Source organism: Gekko japonicus, unplaced genomic scaffold (genome assembly GCF_001447785.1).
Source record: "Gekko japonicus isolate JY-2015 unplaced genomic scaffold, Gekko_japonicus_V1.1 scaffold88, whole genome shotgun sequence".
Taxonomy (NCBI): domain Eukaryota; kingdom Metazoa; phylum Chordata; class Lepidosauria; order Squamata; family Gekkonidae; genus Gekko; species Gekko japonicus.
In genome coordinates this window covers 943573-970461 of record NW_015160209.1, presented here as the reverse complement: position 1 = coordinate 970461, position 26889 = coordinate 943573, and the positions used below count along the sequence as shown (strand labels likewise).

At 42.6% G+C, this 26889-nt stretch overlaps 1 protein-coding gene across 1 annotated transcript in view; it reads left to right on the top strand.

Annotated features, from left to right (window-relative positions):
• The window catches only part of PREX2 (phosphatidylinositol-3,4,5-trisphosphate-dependent Rac exchange factor 2), a 221094-nt gene that overhangs the window by 56510 nt on the left and 137695 nt on the right, over positions 1–26889 (top strand). The window contains exons 7-9 of the mRNA XM_015408888.1: positions 15916–16049; positions 17575–17678; positions 22509–22658. Coding sequence (XP_015264374.1) covers positions 15916–16049; positions 17575–17678; positions 22509–22658 — 388 coding nt within the window. The remainder of the gene's footprint in view (positions 1–15915; positions 16050–17574; positions 17679–22508; positions 22659–26889) is intronic.

The window sequence follows — 26889 nt, the reverse complement described above, 5'->3', positions numbered from 1 at the left end:
CTAGAGTATCCCATGGACTGGGACTAGGCATGCAGTTCAAATCTCCCCTCTGTCGTGAAGTTCATTGGGTGACTTTAGGACAGCTCTCTGTGCTAAAAACTAATCCTATGAACCAGAACCCTTTTTACCTATACAACAGGGTTGTTTTGAGGATAAAATGGGGGTGGGAAGAATCATGTTCACTGCCCTGAGCTCAAAAAATAATCCAAAAATAAGATTAACATGTAGATTTATATACCTTAGCACATGGGGAGAAGACTGAAGGCATTGACAATGGAAGTTGTCTAATTGTGAACTTTGTTGATGTTGATTAAAATGGTGAGATGCCACCAAATGTTCTCTTATTGTGAGGACTGAATTTATGCTATATTAATTGTGCTTGCCATTTTAGAAGAAAACCAGAGTTAAAGTGTTTCAAAACAAAGAGCCTTTTGGCTTGCACCTGTATGCCTTAAATACCTGTGCAGCAGTTAGCAGGCTATTCCCCATTTCCCTCCCTGCCAGCAACAAAGGGCTTTGTCCAACTTCCAGACTGTATACTCAAGAATGCTGTGGTTTAATTTTTTGGGGGGGGGCACTGGAAGTGTGTCATAAGGCCACACACCCCGCCCCCAACTGTCCCGGCCGCTACTTCCGGCCTTGCAGCTCCACTGCCGAGCCCCATGAGGGGCCCGGCGGTGGACCTGCAAGGCCGGCGGGAGTGCAAGGAAGCCCCGCGAAGGCCCTCCCTGGCCCCAGGCAGGCAGGGATGAGGAGAGGCAGGGAGGAAGCAACTTACTCTCCCTCTTCTCCTGCCTCCTCCTGGCTGAATGAGGGCCGGAAGCGGGGCAGCCGGAAGCAGGGGGCTGGGCTTCATCATGTGTCCCCCCCCCGTACATCACCCGGGGGAACTGCGTTCCCCCGCGTTCTCCCCCGAAATGATCTCTGGGTACTGGCAGCCTTTCCCACTGCGGCTCAGCTAGGTAGTGGGAGAAAAATAAGAGGGAAATGGGGGATCGGATGGCCAGCTTCCTGATGTGCTGATGTCACTTCCTGCACAACTGGACGTGACATCTGTGTGTCACCGGGAATGCACTAGCATTCTATGGTTAAATCATACAGGTTGGGGTGAATGTTAGAAGTGCTGACGTAATTTCTGGTCACACTGGAAGTGCCATCACCGAGTCATTGGCACTGTCATGACATCACTGACGAGGCCTTCTCCTGCAGCAGCGATTCTCCATTCATTTGCCAGCCTAGCAGCCCTAATGTTAGTAGTGAATTTTGGATAAGTGTTTTGGTTAGAAATCAATAAACATTTACTAAATGCATAAGAACAGATATATGATAGTTTCCCACTTCAGACTGACTAAGTTTGAATTATTTTTGCAAGAGTAAGCCAAGTTTTATGAGAGTTCTCTGCAATAAATCTTCCTCTATCACAAGAGCTAGTTTAAGTAACTAAACATCTGGTTTGCTGTGTAGAGCTTAAGAACAGAGGAGCATACATGTTAGAGATTTTTTTTTGCCAGGGGAAAATGTTTAGTACATTGCTTAGCTAGCAATGGATCAAAGGATGGTTTGCATTCCTACAAAAAAGTATCATAAATCTAAAACGTGTGTGGATAGGCAGATATCTTCAATGCTGTAGCTGTTAATTTTAATTTAATGTTATAGATATTAAATGAATGAAATCATAGACCGAGCTTTTTTTGAATGGATTCTGAAACTGTAGTAGCTCAACTGTTAAGAATCGAAAATTTATTCACATTTATATATACAGGTTTCTATGATAACAAAAATGATTTAGATAAAATCTGGCTCTCATCCAATGTCAAAATGACTAAAAAGTGTATAAATTCTTGCTAGAAGACTATATGTTAGATGAGGTAGTAAAATCTACTATGATATCCTGGATGAGAGATATGGGGCATTGTATTGAGTTTAACGAATGGTCTAAAATATGGAAAATTACTAAATATATGAGAATGATTTATTTTAAGGAAAATGTGTTTAAAATGTTTCATAGGTGGTATTGGCCTCCAGAAAGGATAGCTAAATGTTATACTAATTGTTCTAGTAATTGCTGGAAATGTAAAATTAATGTAAGCACATTTTATCATATGTGGTGGCGATGCGTAAAGAGTCAAAATTATTGGAAATAAAAATAATAATAATACAAGAATTAGTAAATGTAAACCTGCCACTTACCCCTGAAACTTATTTGTTAAACATGTTACTGGAAGATTACAAATATAATGAAGTCTATGTGATTACCTATATTTTGACATCAGCGAGAATTCTGTGGGCCAAATATTGGAAATCAGACAAAACACCCCGAAGAGAGGAAATAATTTATAAATTGATAAATGTAGCAGAAATAGATAAGCTGAGCTTGATACTAAATGGGATGGACAAAGAGGTTTTTGAGAAAAGATGGTCAAGACTGTATAGATGGATTGAGAAAGAAAGGGAGAAAAGACTTTTGTATATGTGTATATGTTTTGTATATTCACTTTTGTATATGTTTTTAATATTTTTGTATATGTTTTGTATATTCACTTTTGGATATGTTTTTAATTAAAAAACTTAAAAAAGGAAATGATTATTTTTTTTTCATGAAAGAAGAAACCCAAAACAATACTGAACCAAATATATACAAAGGCATAGATCCTGTTTAGCACATAAGAAGCCGTGCTTGTGGTAGCAAACTTTCCAACTCCCCTGACCCTTGTAGTCTGGTGTGCCCATGAAATACAGTAGACTCCTGGGAATAGCATGGTATGGGGGTCATTAGTGGGAGAGCGGAACTGGTAAAAATAACTGTTTCCTGTCGGTGAAAATGCCTATTGTCAGTGGAAAACATAGTAAGAATCCAGCCCTGGATTGTTTTATAACCAGAACATTTGTAGCAGGATGTGTAATTGTCTGTTACAAAATAGTTATTTTTATTGAGGGCTTGTGCACGATGGATATCTCATTACCTTTTTGGTTTGTAGCTTTGCATTGCATCCATTCTGAATAACACAGTGGGTTGCATTCAGAAATGCTTCCCTACTTCCCTACACATGTAAGGGCTCCATCCATGAGGGGCGATCCCGCCATATGCAGAAGGATGCTATTTGTTCCAGCTCAGTGGAACTTTTATAAATAACTGGATTTAGAGATATAAATTCCATGTAAGGAGTAATCAAAATGTTGTAATTGGGTCTTCAGTTTCCCCCCGTAGCATGTCATAATGCAGTCTGAGGATACAAGTGCTACCAGGAGAAGGAAAAGAGGAAATAATATAGATCTCGATCTCTCTCTCCTTTCTGTCTGTCTGTCTGTCTGTCTGTCTGTCTGTCTGTCATCAAGTGGTTAGGAGAGTTAATCGTGTCACGTATAGTTTGGTCTTCAGACACATCCCTCCAGACAGAACACGGCAAGCTTACTGTCACTTGGAATATTTGTGGACTTTCCCTTGAAACGGAGGACATTCTGAGCATGTCCCAAAACCCCAGTTTCAAACCCTGTCATCTCTATTTAAGGGCTGTTGAGTGGCTGGGTTGGGAAGGACCTCTGCCTGAGGTTTTGGAGAGGTGCAATACAGTCAGTTACAGTAGATGATAATTACATAACTAGATGGACCAATGGTCTGATCCAATGTAAAGAAACATTATATATTCACATGATCCTAATGGTCTGGGACCAGGACATCTAGACCTCCTGTATCTGTACAGATTGGCACATTCACTGAGATGTGTAAAAACATAAGAGATGTCACTTTGGATTAGGCATGCAGTCCAACATTCTGTGTCACACAGTGGCCAAAAACCAGGTGCCATCAGGAGGCCCACCAGTGGGGTCAGAACTCCAGAAGCCCTCCCATTGTTGCCCCCCCAAGCACCAAGAATACAGAGCATCACTGCCCCAGACAGTTTTCCATCTATACTTTGTGGCTAATAACTACTGATGGACCTCTGCTCCATATGTTTATTCAGTCCCCTCTTGAAGCTGTCTATGCTTCCACCACTTCCTGCAGCCGTGAATTCCACATGTTAATTACTTGTTGGGTGAAAGTGTCTTGGAGACCCTTCTCTGGCCTACTAATTGCCTTACTACTTGAAATTAGTGGCTAATAATTAGTAATAAGTCCTTCTGTGACGGCCCTGTCCACTTCCCTACCCAGGAGGTAGGCAAGATTTTCCGTTTTTCTTTCCCTTTCTGACTGAGCAGCCCTAGTGGTCTGTTTTCTTCTTTCCTGAAGAACTTTACTGCTGGCTCAGCCCAGAAACCTGACAAGAAGGGTCGGGATCACCCTTTAACTTAAACCACTGCACTTGAGATGTTTTGAAGTTCAAAATTAACAAAATATTTTATTCAACATATCGAGGAAAGGTCAGGTGAAATCAAGGGTTGAAATTTCTGAGGTAACTCAATATAGATAACTCTGAGATAAAACCAGTACATGCACAGACTTTAGTTCTTGTGTTTCAGGCTAATGAGAGTTTCTTAAGCTATTCACAGTTACTTAAAGCTTTATGTTGAGAGGCTTTTCCCCCAGTGTTTTCCCAAACACTCCAGTATACTTTCTTTGAGTATTCTCTGACTCTTTTGGTTTCCAGAAGGCTGGTACACTCTTTCCAGTACTTGTCTTGAGTTTTTAACTGACTCTGAAGCTGTCTAAAGGCAGTTTCTAACCACACCAGACCAGCACACTTCAGAGCTATTACTCTGTTTAGATTGGGTAGGGAAATTCCTTCTCCCTCTAGAAGATCTATCCCTTCTCCTTGGCCTGAATGGGAGTCTCCATCTAACTACCCACTGGTCCTTGCCAACTTTCCCCAGTCTGTGTTAAACTGCTTTCAGTCAGGGCTGAATTCTGAAACTGTGAGTATTTGACTCTTCTCAGCTAGGGCTAAAATCAGACTGAATTCTCCTCAGCATCCAGAATTCTTTCTCTGCTCAGCTGATGCTAACCAATCAGATCTCTTGGAACAGCCTGTCACTCCAGGCTCTCTGGCTAGGGTTGCCAGGTCCTACCTTGCAGCCGGTGGGGGAATCCTGGCTCCTTTCAGGGATGTTCTGCTTTGTGCACAAAGCACCCACATTGCAATGACATCACCGACATTGAGAAGGTGACGCCTTAGGTTTTGGGCAAATCTCTATGGTTTGTAGGCAATTTTACAGGGGGTCTGCCAACCCTATCACTGGCTTTGTGAAGAATTAGCCCTTCACAGTCCTTTATCGGTTTACATAGCACTTCTAAACTTTAAAAAGTGCAGTCCATCGTACATTCTTAGTGGTAGCTCTGTGTACAGTCCACTAGTGTTTTGTTAGGCATTTGGTTGAGCTGCTTTGTTCCTTGACTTTTGCATTCAATTTTTATCCATTGTGTTTTGTTATAGTTTTAGTGTAATTCAGTTTAATTTTATTGACTGATATTGAATTTGATTCTTACTAGTTGCTTTGGGAATGTTCTCACTATGATCATTTTGCTAATCACTTTGTGGATAAAATCTCTTTGATCTGTTCCGACTTGTACTCTGCATTAGCCCAGGGTGCTGATTTGTCCAGTTGTGTGGGCTACCTTTCAGCTTGTCCATTCTGCGGATGTGGACAGGTTCCTTGGAAGTTTGTGCAACCCTTGTACAACCTATTATCTGTTTGTACAACCCGTGCTCCTCCTGGCTGCTTAAATCTGTCCTGGTGGTGGTGGTAGACTGGGTCTGGGAAACAGTTAAAGCCTCCCTGAGAGAGACATGGTGGTTGTTTCTGCCTTGACACCATGGTGCATTCACTCGTAAAGAAACCTACTCTAGACCAAGGAGAGTTGAATAACAATGTACCATTCTTGAGCAAGGTGATTGAATGAGTGGTAGTTGGCCAGCTTCAGGGATTCCTGAATAAAGTGGATTATTTAGATTCATTCCAAACTGGTTTCAGGCCTGGTTAGGGGACTGAAATGGCCTTTATCACCCTAGTGGATGACATACACCAGGAAATGGATGGGGGAATGCGACCATGCTAATTCTCCGGGACCTCTCAGCAACTTTTGATACCATAGATAACAATATCCTTCTGGATCTCCTTTCGGTGGTGTTTCTGGGCCTACCTCAAGGGTAATTTTCAGAGTATGGTGCTGGGGGACTGCTGCTCTACCAATTCACCTTTGACCTGTGGCGTTTCCCAAGGTTCCATCTTGTCCCCAATGTTTTTCAACATCTATATAAAACTGCTGGGAGAGGTCATCTGGAGATTTGGGCTGAGCTTCCATGAATATGCAGATGACAGCTCTGTCTTGTGTGACCTGCAGACCCCAGGGAGGCTGTGGAAACTGTGAACAGGTGCCTGGAGGCTGTTTTGAAATGGATGAAGGCTTACAAGCTGAAACTTAATCCTAGAATAGAATAATAGAATCACAGAGTTGGAAGGGGCCATACAGGCTATCTAGTCCAACTCCCTGCTCAATGCAGGATCAACCTAGAGTGATCAGCCTAGAGCACCCCGACAAATGTTTGTCCAGCCAGTGCTTAAAGACTGCTAGTGAGAGGGAGCTCACCACTTCCCTGGGTAGCTTATTCCACTGTTGAACAACTCTTACTGTAAAAACGTTTTTCCTAATATCCAGCCTTCCCACTTTTCATTTAAACCCATTATTGCAAGTCCTATCATCTGTTTCCTGCCCTCCTATGTGACTGCCCTTCAGGTACTTAAAGAGAGCAATCATATCCCCCCTCAACCTCTTCTTCTTCAGCCTGAACATTCCCAAGTTCCTCAAAGGGCTTGGTCTCCAGGCTCCTGATCACCCTCATCATTCTCCTCTGCACCCACTCCATTCCATCCACATTCTTTTTGAAGTGGGGCCTCCAGAACTGCACACAGTACTCCTGATGCGGCCTGACTGATGCAGTGTACAGTGGGACTATGACATCTTCTGATGTCATCCTGACAAAAAGGAAGTGGTACTGGTGGGGGAAAGTCTGGCCCTGAAAATGGGTTATTCCCTGTTCTGGATGAGGTTGCACTCCCCGTAAAGGATCAGGTTGGTAGTTTGAGTTTGTTCCTAGACCATGGCCACCAGTTGGTTGTACAGGTGGCAGCAGTGGCCCGAGGTGCCTTTCAGGAGCTTCAGCTGATGAGCCAGCTACGGCCTTTTCTGGACAGAAAAGATTTTGCCACTGTGGTGTATGCCCTGGTAATGTCTAGATTAGCCTACTGCAGTGCGCTCTAAATGGGGTTGCCCTTGAAGACTTTCTGGAGGCTATGGCTGGTACAGAATGCTGTGGCCAGAGTGTTGACCAGAGTGGGTTGCAGGGGCCAAATCGCTCCAGTCTTGTTCCACCTACACTGGCTTCTATATTGTTTGAGTCTGCTCTTTAGAGTGTCTTTTAAACAAATGATTCTGGTAACCCAATCAATGAATAATGTTAGAAGTCCATGCTTTAGCATAATATAGTCCTTTATTCAGCAAAATTTTGATTTGTACAAATAGCTTAGCTCTTCAGAGTTGCAAATTTGGCTAGCATTGTGGTTCGAAAGCTGTTAACTATGAAGCAAATCTCAGCGATTTCAGTAAGGCTTACTTCCAGAATACTATATTTAGGATTGCAGCCCAAGTTTTTATATTTACAAATGACTTTGGCTTAAATCCATAAGGTTGCATCTAATTTTTCCCTTAAGATTTTCCTCTGAGAAAGGCTCTACAGAACCACAGTTAAAGTTAAAATATTTCCTTGTGGAGTTGGCACAAGAACAATTTGAAAGGAAAAAAAAATGACGACGGAGAAATTTTTGAAAATACAAAAGCATGGATGGTGCCCAGACTTGTGTATCACTAGTTGAAAGTTAGCTAGTATACAATGAAGTTCATAACCCAAGATCTGTCAGCAGATAACACCTACGAGGAGTTCTGGTCAAGTATAATTTTTCCAATAAAATATGGTGTGTTTCAAAAATTTTCAGTGCTGTTCTGATAGTTTGGGATTAATCCAGGAGTGTCTACTTTAATGTCCATGGTCTATAATCACAAATTTTCTTCACTTGAATTGGGTCAGGAATTAACCTGTTTGGCTGCACTAAAAACTTGAGCTACTGCCATTTATTCAGTGCCTAGTTAAATATGCAGTGATTCTGTGGCTATTTTAATTTTAATTCAATATTTTAAATTTTGTATTCAATATTTACTTTTCCTAAAGTGCTGAATGTTCCTTTTTCATGTATTTCAACTATTGTTATATTATTTTGTTTAAAAGCCTATGTGCTGTGTAGACTTCCTTGCATAAATGAAATGAATACCTGCGAAAATAGATGGGTTTAGAATGTTGTTACTGTTTATGATTTCATTGATTGTCGCAGTTCTGGTGACTGTAGCAAGAATGCGTGTTAATTTAGTTTGGAAATGAGGGAATCTGCCATTAGTTAGAGACTCATATAGAAGCATTTGGACTGTGGCACCTAATAAAGTTAACTTATTCTAAAAGAGAAATAAGACCTCAAAGAATTTGTAAAAAAACCCTGGGTTTGTTTATTGAAAATTTGAACATGAAATTCTCTGATTCAGTACATCATCATTATCATCATAATAATATTTTGATTAACTAAAATTGAAAATTAGGGGACTTCCGGTTGCAGCACGGCATTGCGGACGTGGCAGAGATTCGCTCTCCTGCTGTTCTGGCTTTTTCGCTTCAATTTGTGGGTCTCTAGCTCTGAGAGACCCCCCCTTCCCTCGGGTAGAGGGTAGGGAGCAGGGGAGTTTCGGCCGGTACTCCATTCAGTGGCAGCGGCGAGCATAACCAGGCTTTCCCCCGAAGCATCGAGCAGACAAAGACCCTCCCTTCGGGGAGTCTCAGCTGTTGCTACCAGGCACGCGGTGTGGTGGGTTTGTAACTTAATTAAGAATTATTTCTAAGCAGCTTTACTCTAAATAAGAAGACAGCCTTAATTTACTTGCTGAAGAATTAGTTCCCTAAGCCTATATTATAAAAGAGGCTATCTTTCAGAGGCTTTGGTGATTAAGCACAACCCCCTCCAACTCCAAAATTTAAAGGGATACCAGATTAGGGGAACGGCAGACAGCGCTTATATAATGCACTCTCTTGTAGAAAATGAGCTAATGGTGACTGAAATAGACAATATGATCCAGTTTTCTTGGGACGATTTAAAATCTATGATTGTGGATACAATTAAATGTACCATCAAGGAGACTTGCAATACACTATTGAAGGAGAGTTTAACTATCTTAAAGGAACCTACAAGCAGCAAGGACAAAGTTCTACAAAAAAATTTGAAAGGCAAAACACTAAAATCTAAACAAAAGGAAGGAAAAGCAATTAAGGGAACAAGATTCGGAAAATTAAAGAGACAGTCACGCACTGCAGCTACTAAATTTGGAAAAATCAAACCAGTTCAAGAAGAAAAAAGAGCCAAAAATAGACAATTGAATGTTGTACTAGATCATTCTTCTGCTGCTGTAAAGCAATCTTCTGGGAGGTATAAACGGAAAAGATATGGAGATAAAAGTCTATGGAAGAAGATTACTTCTCCATTCCAGGACAGGAGAAAGAAAGAAAAGATACAACTCAACATGATCTTAAGCACAATGAACATAAGAACATAAGAGACGCCAATGTTGGATCAGGCCAAAGGCCCATCCAGTCCAACACTCTGTGTCACACAGTGGCCAGAAATACCAGTGCCATCAGGAGGTCCAGCAGTGGGGCCAGGACATTAGAAGCCCTCCCACTGTTGACCCCCCCCCCAAGCACCAAGAAGACAGAGCATCACTTGCCCCAGAGCCCCTAGCTATACCTTGTGGCTAATAGCCACTGATGGACCTCTGCTCCATATGCTTATCTAATTCCCTTTTGAAGCCGTCCATGCTTGTAGCACCCACCACTTCCTGTGGCAGTGAATTCCATGTGTTAATCACTCTTTGGGTGAAGAAGTACTTCCTTTTATCCGTTCTAACCCGACCGCTCTGCAGTTTCATGGAGTGCCCACGAGTTCTTGTATTGTGAGAAAGGGAGAAAAGTACCTCTTTCTTTACCTGCTCTTTCCCATGCATAATCTTATAAACCTCGATCATGTCACCCCTCAGTCGTCTTTTCTCCAAGCTAAAGAGCCCTAAGCGCTTTAACCTTTCCTCATAGGGAAAGTGTTCCAACCCTTTTATCATTCGAGTTGCCCTTTTCTGCACTTTTTCCAAAGCTATAATATCCTTTTTAAGGTGTGGTGCCCAGAACTGCACACAGTATTCCAAATGAGGTCTCACCATTGATTTATATAGGGGCATTATTATATTGGCTGATCTGTTTTCAATACCCTTCCTAATAATCCCCAGCATAGCATTGGCCTTCTTTATTGCAGTCACACACTGTCTCGACATTTTCAGTGAGTTATCCACTACAACTCCAAGATCTCTCTCTTGCTCAGTCTCTGCCAGTTCAGACCCCATCAATGTGTATTTATATTTAGGATTTTTGGCTCCAATGTGCATCACCTTGCACTTGGCCACATTGAACCCCATTTGCCATGTTGACGCCCACTCGCCCATCCTTGACAGATCCCCTTGGAGTGCCTCACAATCCTCACTGGTTTTCACCACCCTGAACAACTTTGTATCATCCGCAAATTTAGCCACTTCACTGCTTACTCCCATCTCCAAATCATTAATGAACAAGTTAAAAAGCAGTGGACCAAGTACTGATCCCTGCGGTACCCCACTGCTTACCACCCTCCACTGAGAAAATTGCCCACCTACACTCACTCTCTGTTTTCTATGAACTAGCCAGTTTTTGATCCATAAAAGGACTTGTCCTTCTATCCCATGATTTTTGAGCTTACTTAGGAGCCTTTGATGAGGAACTTTATCAAAAGCTTTCTGGAAGTCAAGGTAAATAATATCTATTGGATCCCCCTTGTCCACATGTTTGTTCACCCCCTCAAAGAACACTAACAGGTTAGTGAGACAAGATCTTCCCTTACAGAAACCGTGCTGAGTCTGCCTCAATAGGTTTTGTTCATCTATGTGCCTACTAATTCTTTCCTTAATAATGGTTTCCACCAATTTACCCGGTATCGACGTCAGACTGACTGGCCTGTAATTTCCCGGATCTCCTCTGGAACCCTTTTTAAAGATGGGAGTGACATTAGCTACCTTCCAATCCTCAGGAATGGAGGCAGATTTTAAGGAAAGATTACATATCTTTGTCAGGAGATCTACAAGTTCACATTTGAGTTCTTTCAGAACTCTCGGATGTATGCCATCTGGGCCTGGTGATTTTTCAGTTTTTAAGTTGTCTATCAGTTTTAGGACCTCCTCTCTCGTCACCTCAATCTGACTCAGGTCTTTCAACACCCCTCCTGAAATCAGTGGTTCTGGAGTGGGCAAGCACTTCTCATCTTCCACAGTGAAGACGGAGGCAAAAAATGCATTTAGCTTCTCAGCCATTTCCCTATCATCCTTCAATACTCCTTTTACCCCTTGGTCGTCCAAGGGCCCCACTGCCTCCCTGGCTGGTTTCCTGTTTCTAATGTATTTGAAGAAAGTTTTATTGTTGGTTTTTACGTTTTTTGCTATATGCTCCTCATATTCCCTTTTTGCCTGCCTGACCTCAGACTTGCATTTTATTTGCCATAGCCTGTGTTCCGTTTTATCAGCCTCACTGTGACTAGCTTTCCACTGCTTAAAGGAATTCTTTTTACTTTTTACAGCCTCCATTACTCTGTTTGTTAACCATGCAGGCTTTTTCCTATACCTGTTTGTGCCTTTCCTAACCTGCGGAATATATATTTTTTGAGCTTCTAGGATCGTAGTTTTAAATAGATCCCAAGCTTCCCCAATTGTTTTGACCCTTTCTACTTTTCCTTTCAGTTTCCTCCCCACGTGTCCCCTCATATCAGAGAAATTACCCCTTTTAAAGTTAAAAATGGTTGTGTGAGTCTTTTTGGCCAATTCTCTATTTGTACAAATGATGAACTCAACAACATTATGATCACTGTTTCCAAGCGGTGCAATCACTTTTACATCTCTCACCAGGTCTTGAGTGTTACTTAGGACCAAATCAAGGATCGCCTCTCCCCTGGTAGGTTCCGTGACCATCTGCTCCATAGCACAGTCATTTAGAGTGTCTAGAAACTCAATCTCTTTTTCCCGGCTAGAACACATATTGACCCAATCAATGTGTGGGTAGTTAAAATCACCTATTATTACACAGTGTTTTTGTCTAGTTGCTATCTTTAAGGCATTCATCATTTTATAATCCTCCTCTATCTTTTGATCTGGTGGGCGATAACAAACTCCCAGTGTTAAGTTTCCTTTTGGCCCCCCTATTTCAACCCATAGAACTTCCAGAAGCGAATCCAATTCACTTAGCCTCTCAATCTTTCTAGACTTTATACCCTCTCTGACATACAGAGCTACCCCACCTCCAACCCTTCCCCCCCTATCCTTCCGATATAATATATAACCGGGAATCACTGTGTCCCACTGATTTTCCTCATCCCACCAAGTTTCAGAAATACCCACAATGTCTATTTTTCCCTCCGACACCAAGCACTCCAACTCCCCGATTTTACCTCGGACACTTCTAGCATTTGTATAGAAACAGCTGTAATTTCCCTTACAAGTTAAGCCTGCATCCTTCCTCTTGCTATCTCGAGTCGTTGTCCGGCAGTCCATGTCACCAGCCATGGCCTCTGTGGACAATTTCAATCCACCTCCCTGTAGAAAAGCAACCGGTACCCCCTCACCTCTCTCAGATGAGCCAACCCGAACCAGAGACTTTTCATCTCCTGTCGGCTTTCCCCCAATATTCAGTTTAAAAGCTGCTCTGCCACCTTTTTGATTTTAAGTGCCAGCAGCCTGGTTCCTTCTCGGGACAAGTGGAGACCGTCTCGCCTGTACAGCTCCCTCTTGTTCCAAAAAGTATCCCAGTGCCTAACAAACCTGAACCCTTCCCCCCTACACCATCGTCTCATCCACGCATTGAGACTCCTGATCTCTGCCTGTCTCTCCGGCCCTGCGCGTGGAACAGGTAACACTTCTGAGAAGGCTACCTTGGAGGTCCTGGACCTAAGTTTCCTGCCCAGCAGCCTAAATTTCTCCTCCAGGACCTCACGACTGCATTTCCCCACATCGTTGGTGCCGACATGCACCACGACCACTGGCTCCTCCCCAGCACTATCTACCAGCCTATCTAAAACACGCGTAATGTCCGCTACCTTCGCACCAGGCAGGCAAGTCACCATACGGTCAGTACGCGGGTTCGCCACCCAGCTGTCTACCTGCCTAAGGATCGAATCACCCACTACCAAGAGCCCCCCTCCCACCCTGCTCAGGGATGGTTCCTTGGTGCAAAAGGAGAGCCGCTCACCAGCTGGGGAAGAGGTCCCTTCTGAGGGCACATTCCCCTTATCCTCAGCATGGTGCCCTGTTTCCCCTAGACCCTCATGCTCCCTGACAGCAGCGGGGCTGCCAGATCCAGAGTGGGACGTAGCTAACAAGTCCCCGAGAGTCTTTTCTGTGTGCCTAGCTGACTGTCTCTGCTTCTCCAGGTCAGCCACCTTGGCCTCAAGGGAGCACACACGTTCCCTGAGAACCAGGAGCTCCTTGCACCGAGGACACACCCAAGACTTCTGCCCAGTGGGCAGATAGTCATACATGTGACACTCCGTGCAAAACACTGGATAGCCCCCAACCCCCTGCTGGCATTCTGGCTTCATAATTCTTTTAAACCCTTGGTATTTATGTGGTTTTTGTTATCAAGTCAAATTATTTTACGGGAAAGACAAAGAGCCTGGCTCTTTTTGGGCTATTTACAGAGCCCCTAGTCTAAGAGTCCCTAGGCTAAGAGCCACAGGCAAAGAGCCCTTTTGCCTCTGCCAAGGTGTTTCCTTAAATAGAGGCCTCCCCCAGCAGAGGTCAGGCAGCAGCTATTCAAATTCAAATTCACTCAGGCACTCAATCACAGGCAAAACAATGCCCCTTCCACTTCCTCTCAATTACAGGCAATCCCAGTCAAACAATGCCCGTTCCTCTCCCACACTCAATCAGCCAGGACTCTGCAAGAACTCTAAGTGCTTCCACACACTGCTAAACACAGTTTTCCCACAAAATATCCTTAGCTGAATTCTCTCAGCTGAAAGCAAGTAAAAGAAACCCACTCACCTCTCTCACAGCTCTCTCTCCTGCTCCTGCTCAGAGCTCAGCTGAATTGATCGGACTTATAAAGGCAAAAGACATAAAGATAAGACTTTAGGGAGGAGAAAATACCTGACAAAAAAAAGAGAAAGAAAATTATGATTGTTGTACAAAGGGATTTGGAAAATTTCTACTATTTCTATCATTTCTGCTACATGAGAGGCTCACCAAAGTTGGATTGCAGTTAAACTGAAGTTCTATGTTAAGAGTTGGGATAACAAGAGTGATGGGAATTGTGGTAAATAAAGACAGTGTGTGTTTCTTTAGTTGTTATTATTGGTAGGAAAATTATTGGAAATTCAGTAATAGGTAAAAATCATAGAAGTTTTGGGTCAAGACGGGAAGAAATAGGAGAGATTGAACTGATGTAAGTTTGGACAGAATGTGGTTTTTTTCTTTTCTTTCCTTTTTTTAAGGGTTATGTATTTTTGGAAAACTAATGGAAATTCAGGAATAGATTAAAAGGCTGAAAAATTAAATTGGAGGAACTACCATGTTAAGAGCCAGGGAAAATAAGAGAGATGTAAAACAAGAAAATATTTGTACCTTTAGCTGATACTAATCAGTGAGAAAATTAAGAGAAATTTAGTAGCAGGGCAAATGTAATGATATTGTAAGTTAAAAATTGGGAAAAATAAGTGAAACTGAAGTTGTTATAAACTAAGTCAGTATATGTTGTTTATGTGCTATTTAACTGTTAAAAAAAGTAATGGTAATTGAGTAATAGCCTAAGAGGTGGAAACATAAAGAATAACAAAGAAAGAGAAACAAAATACATAACCAACATGAACTTAAATATATGATTGTCTAACACAATCTATGTGATTCGAAAAGGGAAGTGACAATATAATAAGATCCGCAGGGAGAGAAGATATTAGGTAAGAAAAGGTAACACTTTAGAAAAAAAATAGACAGATAGATATAGGGATTTTGTTTTTCACTTGTATTGAGTTATAATCTAAAGTAATGAAGTTACAGGATAAGAGTTGGAGAAAATGCAAGTCAAATAGGAGCTATAAGAAAGTAAATGGATATGAATTGGCAAGGACATTGGAAAAGGAAATAATTTCATTAAATGCTTGATTACAACTTTATATTCATAGATGGAATTGAACTATAGAAGGGCCCAAACTAATAAGTTTTCTAATATTGAAATACCCAGTTAGAAGGAAAACAGATGTGTATAAATGGTTTGCAGTAGATATAACGGAAAGGACAAATAGAAAAGGAAATAATTTTATTAGGGGCCAGAACAGAATGATAATCGTGGAAAACCTGTAATAGAGTCTTTGATTGTGCATTAATTAAAGGGAATAATGGTAGGATGTTTAGATTATTTTTTAATGATCTCAGTAATGCATTATCTGTCTTTTTGGGTTGCATAATATTAATGTACTAGGTAATGTCCTGGCCCCAGTGGTGGACCTCCTGATGGCACTGGTATTTCTGGCCACTGTGTGATACAGAGTGTTGGGCTGGATGGGCCTTTGGCCTGATTCAACATTGGTGTCTCTTATGTTCTTATGTTCTTATGTAATCAACATTAGGCTAGTCAAATAGTACTAACTGAATCATGGTGGTACAAGAAACCAAGCTCCTTTTATTTAACACTGTTTGTTTGTTTTGGAAAACTAATAAAAACGTAATTAAAATAAAATTGAAAATTATTTTGTATGAAAATAGCTTTTAAAAGGTTTTTTCTGGATTTGTAAACATCAATCATTTGTTTTTTCTGTTTGTATATATAGGGTTCTAACATCACAGACACATGCACTGAAATGCTGATGTATGGAGTCCTGTTGAAAATCTCTGCAGGAAATATTCAGGAACGGGTGTTTTTTCTTTTTGATAATCTTTTAGTCTATTGCAAAAGAAAACATAGGTAAGACATTATTACCTGATACTCTGAAAACTTACTTTTGTAAAACATGTGGATCTGGACAGGGCGTTACAAGCCATGGCTGTTTGGCTTAGATTTAGTCAACTGAAACTGAATCCGACGAAGACGGAGGTCCTGTGCCTGAGTTGGGGTGGCCTAAGGGTAGGGATCCCACTCCCGACCTTTGATGGGGCACAGTTGGTGCCAGTGCCAGAGGTTAGGAGTCTGGGAGTGCTACTGGATGCCTCTTTAACAATGGAAGCCCAGGTAGCAGCCACTTCCAAGTCAGCCTTTTACCATCTGTGGTTGATCAGGCAGCTGGTTCCCTTCCTCAAATGCAACAATTTGGCGACAGTGATCCATGCAGCTGTCATCTCAAGATTAGAGTACTGTAATGCTCTCTACTTGGGGCTGCCCTTATCCCAAATCCGGAAGCTGCAGCTGGTGCAAAATGCTGCGGACAGGCTGTTGATGGGCCTCTCTATGTGGGAGCACATCCAGACTGTGCTGAAAGCATTGCACTGGCTGCCAATAGCATACCAGATTCGCTTCAAGGTGCTGGTTTTGACCTTCAAAGCCCTTTATGGTCAGGTTCCACTCCAGCATAACTGAGGGACCACCTTTCCCTAGAAGATCCCCAGAGAGCACTGTGTTCAAGGGCCCAAAACTGGCTGGCCCTCCCAGGCCCCAAGGATGTCAGGCTGACGATAACCAGGGCCAGGGCCTTCTCGGTGGCGGCTCCATACTGGTGGAATGAGCTCCCAGAGAAGATCAGGGCCCTGCGGGACTTTTCACAGTTCCTCAGGGCCTGTAAAATGGAGCTCTTCCACCAGGCCTTAAACATCGAGGAGTGACCCTGTTCCCTGGCTTTACCACCTACAGCCTGACTTGCTGCATAAATTAATTGACCAAACTGAGCCATTGTGAGAATGCCATCAGGACTAACACCGAAGTAGTGGTATGGTCTAAATTAGGAAGCTTGCACTTTAACTGATCCAGCACTTTAGGAAAATGAACAGCTGATTGTTTATGTATGTTTTAACTATATTTTATATATGCATTTTATGTAAGCTGCCCTGAGCTCGCCTTGGCGAGGAGGGAGGGGTATAAATTGAACAAACAAATAAATAAATAGTTAAAATATTCCTGATACTCTGAGGAAACTACTATAATGCAAGGCCATGTACTTAATTTCTGAAATATGAAGCTCTGTCTCGTGTGAAGAAAACTACAAAGATTTGGAGCAAACTGTTTGAAGGATAGTCCCTTTACCCTGTAATTTCAGCTATAAACAAATGCTGAATTACTGTATTTATCACAGGATACAGAATAAAATAAGGGATCTGGAGCATACAATTAATTGCTAATTATGTTTTGAGTCATGCTGAAAATAGGTGTTCATTTTTTCACTTTGGTTCTATTCAGTGGATTCCTTCTGTGAAGTAAGGTGCTGTAGCAAGGTACCTGACTTAATTCATGAGTCATTTGATCTAACCTGATGCCACTGTGGTTCTTCGCCCTTCCACAGACGAATGAAGAACAGCAAAGTATCCACAGATGGACATCGGTATCTATTCCGAGGCAGAATAAACACAGAAGTGATGGAGGTGGAAAATGTAGATGATGGTACAGGTATGTGCATCTTAACCATTCCAAAAATACTTAATACTTTTTTCCTGATATATAGCATCTTTCTAGGTCTGGTTTTTGTGTAAAATCTCATAGACTGATGTCCATCTAATTGAAATTTTCCTTTGACTGTTATTAGATCACATTGTTACAATACATTTGAAGGTAGGTCGGTCCAAATTATTGTACATGGCCAAAGACCATTACAATATAACAAAAACACTCACCCAAGCAGTGATAAATAACAACACTAAAAGCACAATAAAATTGGAAGTAATATTACAAGTTCTGTGGCCATAACATAACATAAATTGCAGTGCATTAAATGCCAAGCAAAAATTTTGTGCAGATTTTCTTAGCAGCCAGTGTATATGGAAACATCATATAAGTAACATGCTGGTCGTCAACTGGGGGCCATGTAAAAAACAGGACATAGTGGGGGGGGAATACGTTTATAGAACTCAATAGGCTAGAACCTGGTATGTGCAGCAAAAGTGATAATACTGCATTTAAGAATATTTAGTATACCTTGCTGAAATGGTTATAGTCTGTCTTTTCCAGCATACTAGTGTCCTATTCAAGACTAAGGTCCAGGAGTCTAGGCAGGGTGTTGATGCCTCAACAATATAGCATGGATGTTGTTCCACCAAAAGGCTGAGGGTGAAAGGTTTTAAATACTATTATAAGGAGAAGGTGATACAGGCCCATCCCCTTTAGGAGCAGGCTGCCAGTACTTAAAGATGCCGTGTCCAGTTATGCCAGTGAATACTGTATCTGGGCTGAGGTGGTTCAGGGCTTTGAGAGGACTGAGAGGTCAATTGGGGAGGGATCTCTGATTCAGCAGCAGGCTCTGGGGTCCAAGGTCCAAGTCTGTATCAAAAGGCAGGATTGTGTCCCAGGATGAGCTGATTGATTCTGTGCACCAAAGGAGAGTCCTGGAATTGTCCCAGCTGCCACCTTCTCTCAGTCTTGGGCCCATTTATATGATAAGGAGGAGAAGTAAGCTTAAATCCCCTTCCCCTACATGCTGAGGTCCTGGTTGAATTAGGAGCTTTCCACTCATGATTGTTAAAGAATAAGACACTGAGGAACTCCATTTGCAGAGCTTCCAATTTCACATGTAGATCTGCCCTAATAAACAGTGCCATAAGCTAGCCATGTGCTTCTGGAAAGCTTATAAACAAGGCATAATGATACTAGCTATATCCTATTTGTCCCCAGTAACTGGTATTCAAAGGTTTAATGAATCTCCAGGTTATACTTTGTTAATACTGCAGAAGTTACAGTAGCTGCTTCCACATGGACACATGAAAAGGTAGCTCAACTTCTAAAGCAGAAGCACCATAACTATCTCCAGCATCATTACTAAAGGGGCACCCAACTTCACAATTACAATCTATGCCAGTTGTATATATGTGATAAAGATCAAGAACTGATGAACAAAGTAATCGTTGCCGCCATCCTTAATGTATAGTTACAACTCGCTAGCACTTTATGTTTGGAATTGTTTTTAGATGGTTTTATTTATGTTATTACTGTTTCTATGTTGTCCTTGTAAGCCGCCCTGAGCCTGCTTTGGCGGGGAGGGTGGGGTATAAATTAATTAAGCCCCACTTTCCCTCTTTCTGTTCAGTAGTGCAGAGGCAGCAACAATCTCCTGCCAGCTCCCCTCTTGAACCCAGCAATCCCCCATTGTCCCTTATCACAGCCGAGCTGTGATGGTCAGAGTATCCATGGCTCAGCTATGAAAGGAAAAAGCCCTTTAACACAATGAAAAAATGTGTACAATTTAATCCTTATTCATACCCTCGTGAGCAATTCTATTTTACACATTTTGTCAAATGACAGGAGTGTGGCAGCCTCCCTGTCCTTGTCAGGCAGGCAGTTCTACCAGGTAGGGACCACAACAGAGGATGATCAAATATGAGCAGTTGTCAGTCTTACCTGTTTGCATGGTGGCACCTTCAGAAGGCTATGCTCAGATGAGTGAAGCTTTCAAAGCAGAGCATATCAGGAAAGGCGGTCTTGTCTTAGGCCATGAAGGCTGTGTATGTGATAAGGAGTACTTCAAACTGAATCTGGATACTACTAAGTAAACAGTAGGGTGACTTCAGGATAGGTATAATATGGATCTCTCACCTAGTTCTCAATAGGAATTGAGCTGTGGTGTTCTATACCACCTGGAATTTCAGAGTTGTCTTCCAGGGCAGACCAATGTAGAGTACATTAAAATAGTCCGGCCTAGAAGTGACCGTAGCATGGATCCACATAGACAGATCAACTGAGCCATCCTCTGAGCTAAATAAAGATGGAAGAAAGCATGTTTTCAGCTTGCTTCTCCAGCAGTAATGCTAATATATTTCATGCTTTTAATAATCTATATCCTGCTTTTCTCTCTTGAGAGGACCTAAAGCAGCTCATCACATTGCTGTCTCCTCCTCTTTATCCTCACAACAACTTTGTGAGATAGCTGAGGCTGAGAGATTGTGACAGGCCCCAGGTTGCACTGGAGAGCTTCGTGGCAGAGTGGGAAATTGAACCTAGTGGTCCCAGGTTGTAGTCTGAAACTGTAACCCCTGTGCCATGCCAGTCCCAGTATGACTCCTAGACTTTTAACTGAGTCAGCAAGGATCATCTGAATCCCATTTCATTTTGGAAGCACTGAGCCCCCCAAGACTTCAGCCTCCTGTATCTGTATTATCTCTGTTTCGTTGGGGTTTAATGTTCTGTCCATAACCATCTTAACTCATCAGATAGGATCTGAAAAACAAAGGTTTGCAAGAATAAGAGAGCAATCCTAAGAAGGTCTAGAATCCCACTCAGGTTTATTCAGTCATAGGGCTTACTTCCAGGGAAGTGTTCTTTGAATTGCAGATGTTTATGTAAAGCAGGAGGGCACTTTCATTTCTTGTAATCCTTTTGTTGGCTCCAGCACCTCAGAAAAGATGACACAATACAACCAAGTGTGGGTTCAACTAATTTATTTATTTAAATATATTCAGCTTATGTAAATTACTGATCGATGTCATTGTTTGTTTCAATAAGCTAATGATTTTGAAGGGTGGCTTGGTCTGCCTTTTGTACAGATCCACTTTGGCTCCAAACTCCTGGCATTTCTGCCAACCTTGCTTATCACTACCTGCACAGCCATGTGTACAGAGAGGTGCCCAGCTTCATCCCTCTCCCCTGTTGTGCTGCAAGGCTACAACCAGATTCAAAAGGTGCCACTGAGCACCAAGGGCACTCCTTCACAGTGCACCCAGCTGCAAGGCATGTGATGTACTGTTCCAGAACGTCCTCTATCACACACATATCTCAGGGGACATTCTGATGAACCCTACTGACACCTACATATCCAGAGTAACCACCCTACTTCTGTCAACTAGTTGTGGTCTAGCCAGTTACAACCAGGCAGATTTGATGGGGGGAAACCCTGTCCACAGAAACAGTATGGAACAGGTGAGAATGTCATGGTCAGGTCCAGTGAGCAACAGTTAGCAAAGCAGGTCTGAGAGCCAGTCCAGGGGTCAGCCGAGAGTTCAGTCAGAAAAGCCTTTCAAACAAGTCCCAAACAGTTTAACACAGCCGCAGTCAAAACATACCAAGAGTTGTAGTCCATAAATCACGCTGAGTCCGATAAGTGCAGAGCTGAAGCCGTAGTCAGGCAACACCAAGGGTCAGTTCGCCGTAAATCAGGAGCAGATAAACAGATGCCGAAAGTCCAAAACACCAACCGAGTCAAAACCGAAGAATCCGCAAGATCTGAAGCAAGGTCACACAGAGTGTCTGGTCCTGACATCAACATTGCCAGCACGGTTTGCTCAAGGCAACAGGTCTGCTGAAATAGCATGCTGGCTCATTATCTCATTAGCTCCCTGAAACAATGTCCAGGCTGCTGTCAAAACTCAGGGCTGAGCGAGCGTCGACCACGCATGCGTGCAGCCTTTCGCCTCTCATTCAGCTCCTGACACCTTTGGTCTCGGAGCCTGTTGACAGGTGGAGGAGAGTCTGGTGGTGATGCACTTGTGCTCCGCAGTACCTGATCGACCACAGGTGGCTCTTGCTGACTGGTATCCTCCTCAGGACTTACAGTTTCTTCTGTTAAAGGAGCCAAGTCCTCCTGTCCCTGGCTGACAAGCCCTGCTTCTGAGGCCATGTCGGGGGCAGGCATGACAGAAAATAGGGCTCCCAGCAGAGCCAGTTACCCAGAATTTCCCAAAATTCCTGCTTGGCCCTATATACAGTAACTAGCTAATCACATGGTGCCACTAGGGAGGGAGGGTCAGTCAGCTGCAGTAAGAAAGCTGAAGGTGAAAGGGAGCAAGCAGGGCAAAACAGCCAGCTACCCTTACCTGATTGGCTACTCTGCTTTGCCCTTAGCCGATTGCGCCTTGTGCCTCATTTAAAGCAAGCTGGGGCCAGGCAAATCAACCCACAGCACTTCCTCTGACACTTGCATATTTCAGCACTGAATGAGATTTTTTTTAAAGGCTAAAAGCAACTCAGTACAAGGTTCAGATCTAATCCATTACCATAGAAGAAGGAAGTTTAGGCCTTTCTCTCACAGCCTCGTACTTGGCACTGGGATCTGTAGGCACACAGATAAAACCTATATGTTATTTTCTTGCAGTAGCTCTTGGTGACTCAGATTGGGAGAAAGATGAATGGGAAGATTTAGCATCCTCCACTAGTGCCACAGCCCTGATTTGTATTAGGTGATTCTATGACTGCCTTTTAAAAATGGTGGTAGGTTCTAATAGTGGGTCCACGGGGCACATCTAGTTGGACCTTTGGTGTGGACTTTTTATGGTCTTTCTACTATCTCTTTTCCAGCTGACTACCACAGCAGTGGCCATATTGTTATAAACGGTTGGAAGATACACAATACTGCAAAGAACAAATGGTTTGTGTGCATGGCAAAAACAGCTGAAGAAAAGCAGGAGTGGCTGGAAGCTATTCTGAAAGAAAGAGAGAGAAGAAAAGGTGAGTACAAACGTTACACTGGATTTTTTTCTTAGTAGATAATGTTACACTTGGAAAGAACTTGGCTGTGTGCTTTTTTTGCCATTGTTCCCAGCGTCAGAAGGCATGTAGAAACTTAAGTATCTTTTCAAAGATTCTCCTTGCTCTATTGCCTTCATTCATACTTTCCTACTCTTTATTCTGCTTGTCTGAGCTGCAGCTCTTAGAATCTTTACAGAGAGGGCTGATGTTAGATTTTCCTTAATCTTTTTTTTTATCACAGTTCAACAAATGTGTTTTCCCCTCTCTGTTCATTCAAGTAGAGAAATAATGGGAATAAGGACTCAAGATATGATGTAGCAGTGCTGTATGGCAGAGGGTATGATAGCTTACTGTCAAAATGAAGAAAACTCCAAAATGAAGAAAAAATTGTCAAAATACCTTTGATATTTTCATGAGGTGCTGAAATATGCCCGTACTCACCAAATGTATCAATAATCAGTTGGTGGTTGGATGTACATCACACTAGTCATAGAAGTAAAAGAGGTGCTAGCTGGAGGAACAATTAACATTTTACCATCAGTGGGCTGTATGTGTGTTGCAATTTGTATCAGGATTTTCCATGAACAGGGATATTTAGACTGAAAGATATTTGGATATCCCCAGGGGTCATTTTGTAGAAAAAGAGGTGTAGGTGCTCATTAGCACAACTCATTAGCATAACTTATTTGCATATGCCACACCCCTTGACATCACCGGAAGTGTGTCAGAAGGCAACACCCACCACTCAGGCTCCACTGGACTGTTTTGAATTGCTAGCTATTGGGGGGGGGGGACATGCAGATCTGTCCTCGCAGAGGAGAGAGAGCTTGTACCTGAATAAAACCTGGTCTTAAAGGTGCCCCTGGACTGTTTTGGGCCAGGGGGCCGGGGGGGGGCTCTGCAGCTTACCTGGCTGCTTCTTGCTCTGACTGAGGGCGGCGGGGAGCAGGGGGTGGGGCTTGTTGCATGTGCCTGCCCCCTGGGCTCTTTACTGCCAGAGCTCCGCTCCTGTGTGCTCCTGCAGGAAATGACCCCTGGATATCCCGATAATAGTTGCTTAGCATAAGGGAATGGATTCCCCACCTGGACTGTGTGAGAGCCGTTCTTTTCATGCACAAAGAACCTAGTGGGTTGGATTCTGCAAGCTGTGAGTACAAGGCACTAAAGAGGTGGATTTCCCTGCCTCTCTGTTCCCCTAGCAGCCTCTTGAGACCTCTGAAAAGGTGTTGGAGGACATTCATGAATAAATTGTTACAAGACACCAGGGGAGTTGGCTTCAGTAAGTAGTCAAATTGGGTGAAGCTTGCAAGAGCCAACTCACTGTTTAGAAAGGCCCTGCTAAATGTATAGCTAGATGCCTTGAAGGAAACAAGATGGGAGGAGTATCTGTCACACCTCTCATGTTTTATTTTGGCAACCTATACATTTCTATTCCCCCTCCAAATATCTTTGTAGACTCCTCTTTTACAAAGCAGGATGTACTGACACTTATAAGCAGAGTAACATATGATTCATCAACATAAGTTTGCAAAATTCAAAAACCATAGCTAAAAGTTATGAACAGCATTTCATTCACTATGAATAAAACAATGCTTTCACTCTTTTGTTTGCTTCACAGGATATTAACCAAAAATCTGCTTACTTACATGAATGCAGACTAATTCAAAAAGTTTACGCAAGTATATCTGAAAAGAGAATTCAGCTGGCTTTCTGACACAGAGATCTAGTGATCTTAAAAGTTGGGGAATTTCAGACAGCCGATATATTCCAATTCAAGAACTGTTCCCTAACGGTTTCTGGTCTGACATTTCAGACTTAACTGTTTTAGTAATGGTTCCCTACCGGAATATATTTTCACTTTTGACAGAAATGCTTCTGTCCCGTTAGGGAAGCGTTTCTGAACCGTTTTACCTGCAAACTGCTTCCAAGTGGTCTTCACTTTTCTATACCATTTCTGAAGCGCTATGGAGTGCTGTGTAAAATACCCTGTAGCGCTTCCTCCAGCACCACTTTGTTTTCCCGCCCTTTTCCGCCCGCGTGGGCGATCTCCGTCCCTTTTTTTAAATGTTTGTTTTAGAGTGCTATAGCGGTATAGTGCCATAACACAACACCGAAACAGCGACCCCATTGGAACGCCTGGACTCCCCTGGGATACATGAGGTGGCTATATCTGCCACCTGGAAACAAGTACCTCATTGGACAGCAGGCTTTGGTGGGAAATCAGGGCATCAGTGATTGGTGTGACAATTATTGCTAACCTTTCCATGCCCACTGTGAATCAGGGGAAGGTGATGGATTGTCAGGTTGTCAGCTGGGGAGAAGATGCTCATTGGACAGCAGGTTTAGGAGGGAGATCAGGGCATCAGTGATTGGTGAGACAGATGTTGCTGATGCAGCCTGATGTGCATCCATCCATGCCAAGAGGCGATTGGCTGGGAAGTGACTGGCACAGAGCTGGATCAGGTATAAAGGGCAGGGAGGCAAACCTCTTATTTTTGTGGGCTGAAGTTGGTGAGTGGTAGGCTTGTCTGATTAGAGTAATTTTGCTGATCAACTAGAAGGAGGATAAGTGGGACAAGGGGGGTAGCCTGGAAGGAGCAGGAGATTGTTGACCTCCTTGCATTGTGGGGGGATGACAGAATCCAGGAAGCTCTGCATTCATCCCAAATAAATTATATTTATTTCCATAAGATTTCTTTGGAGATGGCCAAACATGGGCATGACAGGACACCAGAACAGTGCTACACTAAAACAATGCGGCTGCAATATAGGCAGGTTGTCAGTAAGTGATATGTCCCTTGATATGTGTCTACCTTTGCTGTGGTTTAGTCAGATAACACCCCCCCAACCACCCACCCCATTACTTTAGGCAGGAATGACCAGAGAACCCTAGATTGTTAGCAAATCAAGGCAGAATTAAGAGCACACAGGAGAATCTGAGGGTTATGATTTCAAAACACAGGACAAACTTTTATTTCAGAAGATAAATGGAAATTCTAGATCATGCATCCACTCAGAGGAAACATTTCCCCAATGGAACTCTGTGAGCACAAAACAAACCAATCTCATGTATCCCAGTGGAATCCAGGCATTCCAATGGAGGTCACTGTTTTGGTGTTGTGTTATAGCGCTATAGCGGTACAGCACTCTAAAATGAATGTGTTTTTTTTTTTTAAAAAGGACAGAGATCGCCCGCGCGGGCGAAAAAGGGCGGGAAAACAAAGTGGTACAGTCTGAAATGCCAAACCGCTTCAGAGACGGCTCCTTACTGGTAGGGGAAAGGCTGTGTGAAATGGCAGCCCTGTACCGGTTTACTCCAAGACGGTACAATAATGGCTTAAAAATGGCTTCAAAAGGGTAATGTGAAATTCCCAATTGTTATTTGATAAAAAATAAAGGAGGAAGGGGATATTTTTTCACACTGCTCCTCCTTACAATTAAATTTTGTGGGTATTGCCCAACTTAATATATTAATACTCATCATGCAAAGAAACACTTGAGTACAGAGGAATTCAACCAAGAGAACGTTTAACTTTAATGTTTGATGTGATTTACCATTTATTTATCTGCATGGTTTCCCAGTTCTGTGGTCTGGTTTAATTTTCTAGTCATTATTTGTGTGCGTGCTTTTAGGTAAACTTGGATAAGATGGTAGAAAATCTGTGACTGGATCTCCCATTTTTTTTAAGTAGCTGTGGAACCACCTAACTAGATTGAGGTGGGGGTTTAAACTTTCCCTCTGTTCCATTTAATCCCTTCCCTAGTTGTTATTTGGTTAGTGGTTTAAATTGAGATAAACAGTGCTGGGGGAAAGGAATAAAACTTCCCTGCCAGTGCCATAGGCCTGCTCTGATTTGCCCCATTGCCCATGGCTGCCTTTGAGTTTAAAAAGGTTGGAGATCTGCTAACAACCTACTGCTGTCTAATCTAGCTTGGTCACATGGAGGAGGGCAATATTTTTCTTAGTTTTCTATCTTCAGTTGAGTCTTCCAGAAAAATATAGATGTTTTGGATTTGTGGATAGAAGCTACTGTGGCATAAGAGAAATAGATACTACCATTTGAGTGTATTTCCTTTTATTTGTCCTTCTGATCCTGCCTTTATTAGCTAACTTGGTTCTATAGCTGTTTTTCTGGTTTCCTTAGTAACCCAATACATAGGATGAAAATCAGTCCTTTCAGACTTTTCAAATCACTATGGGCTGGGATCC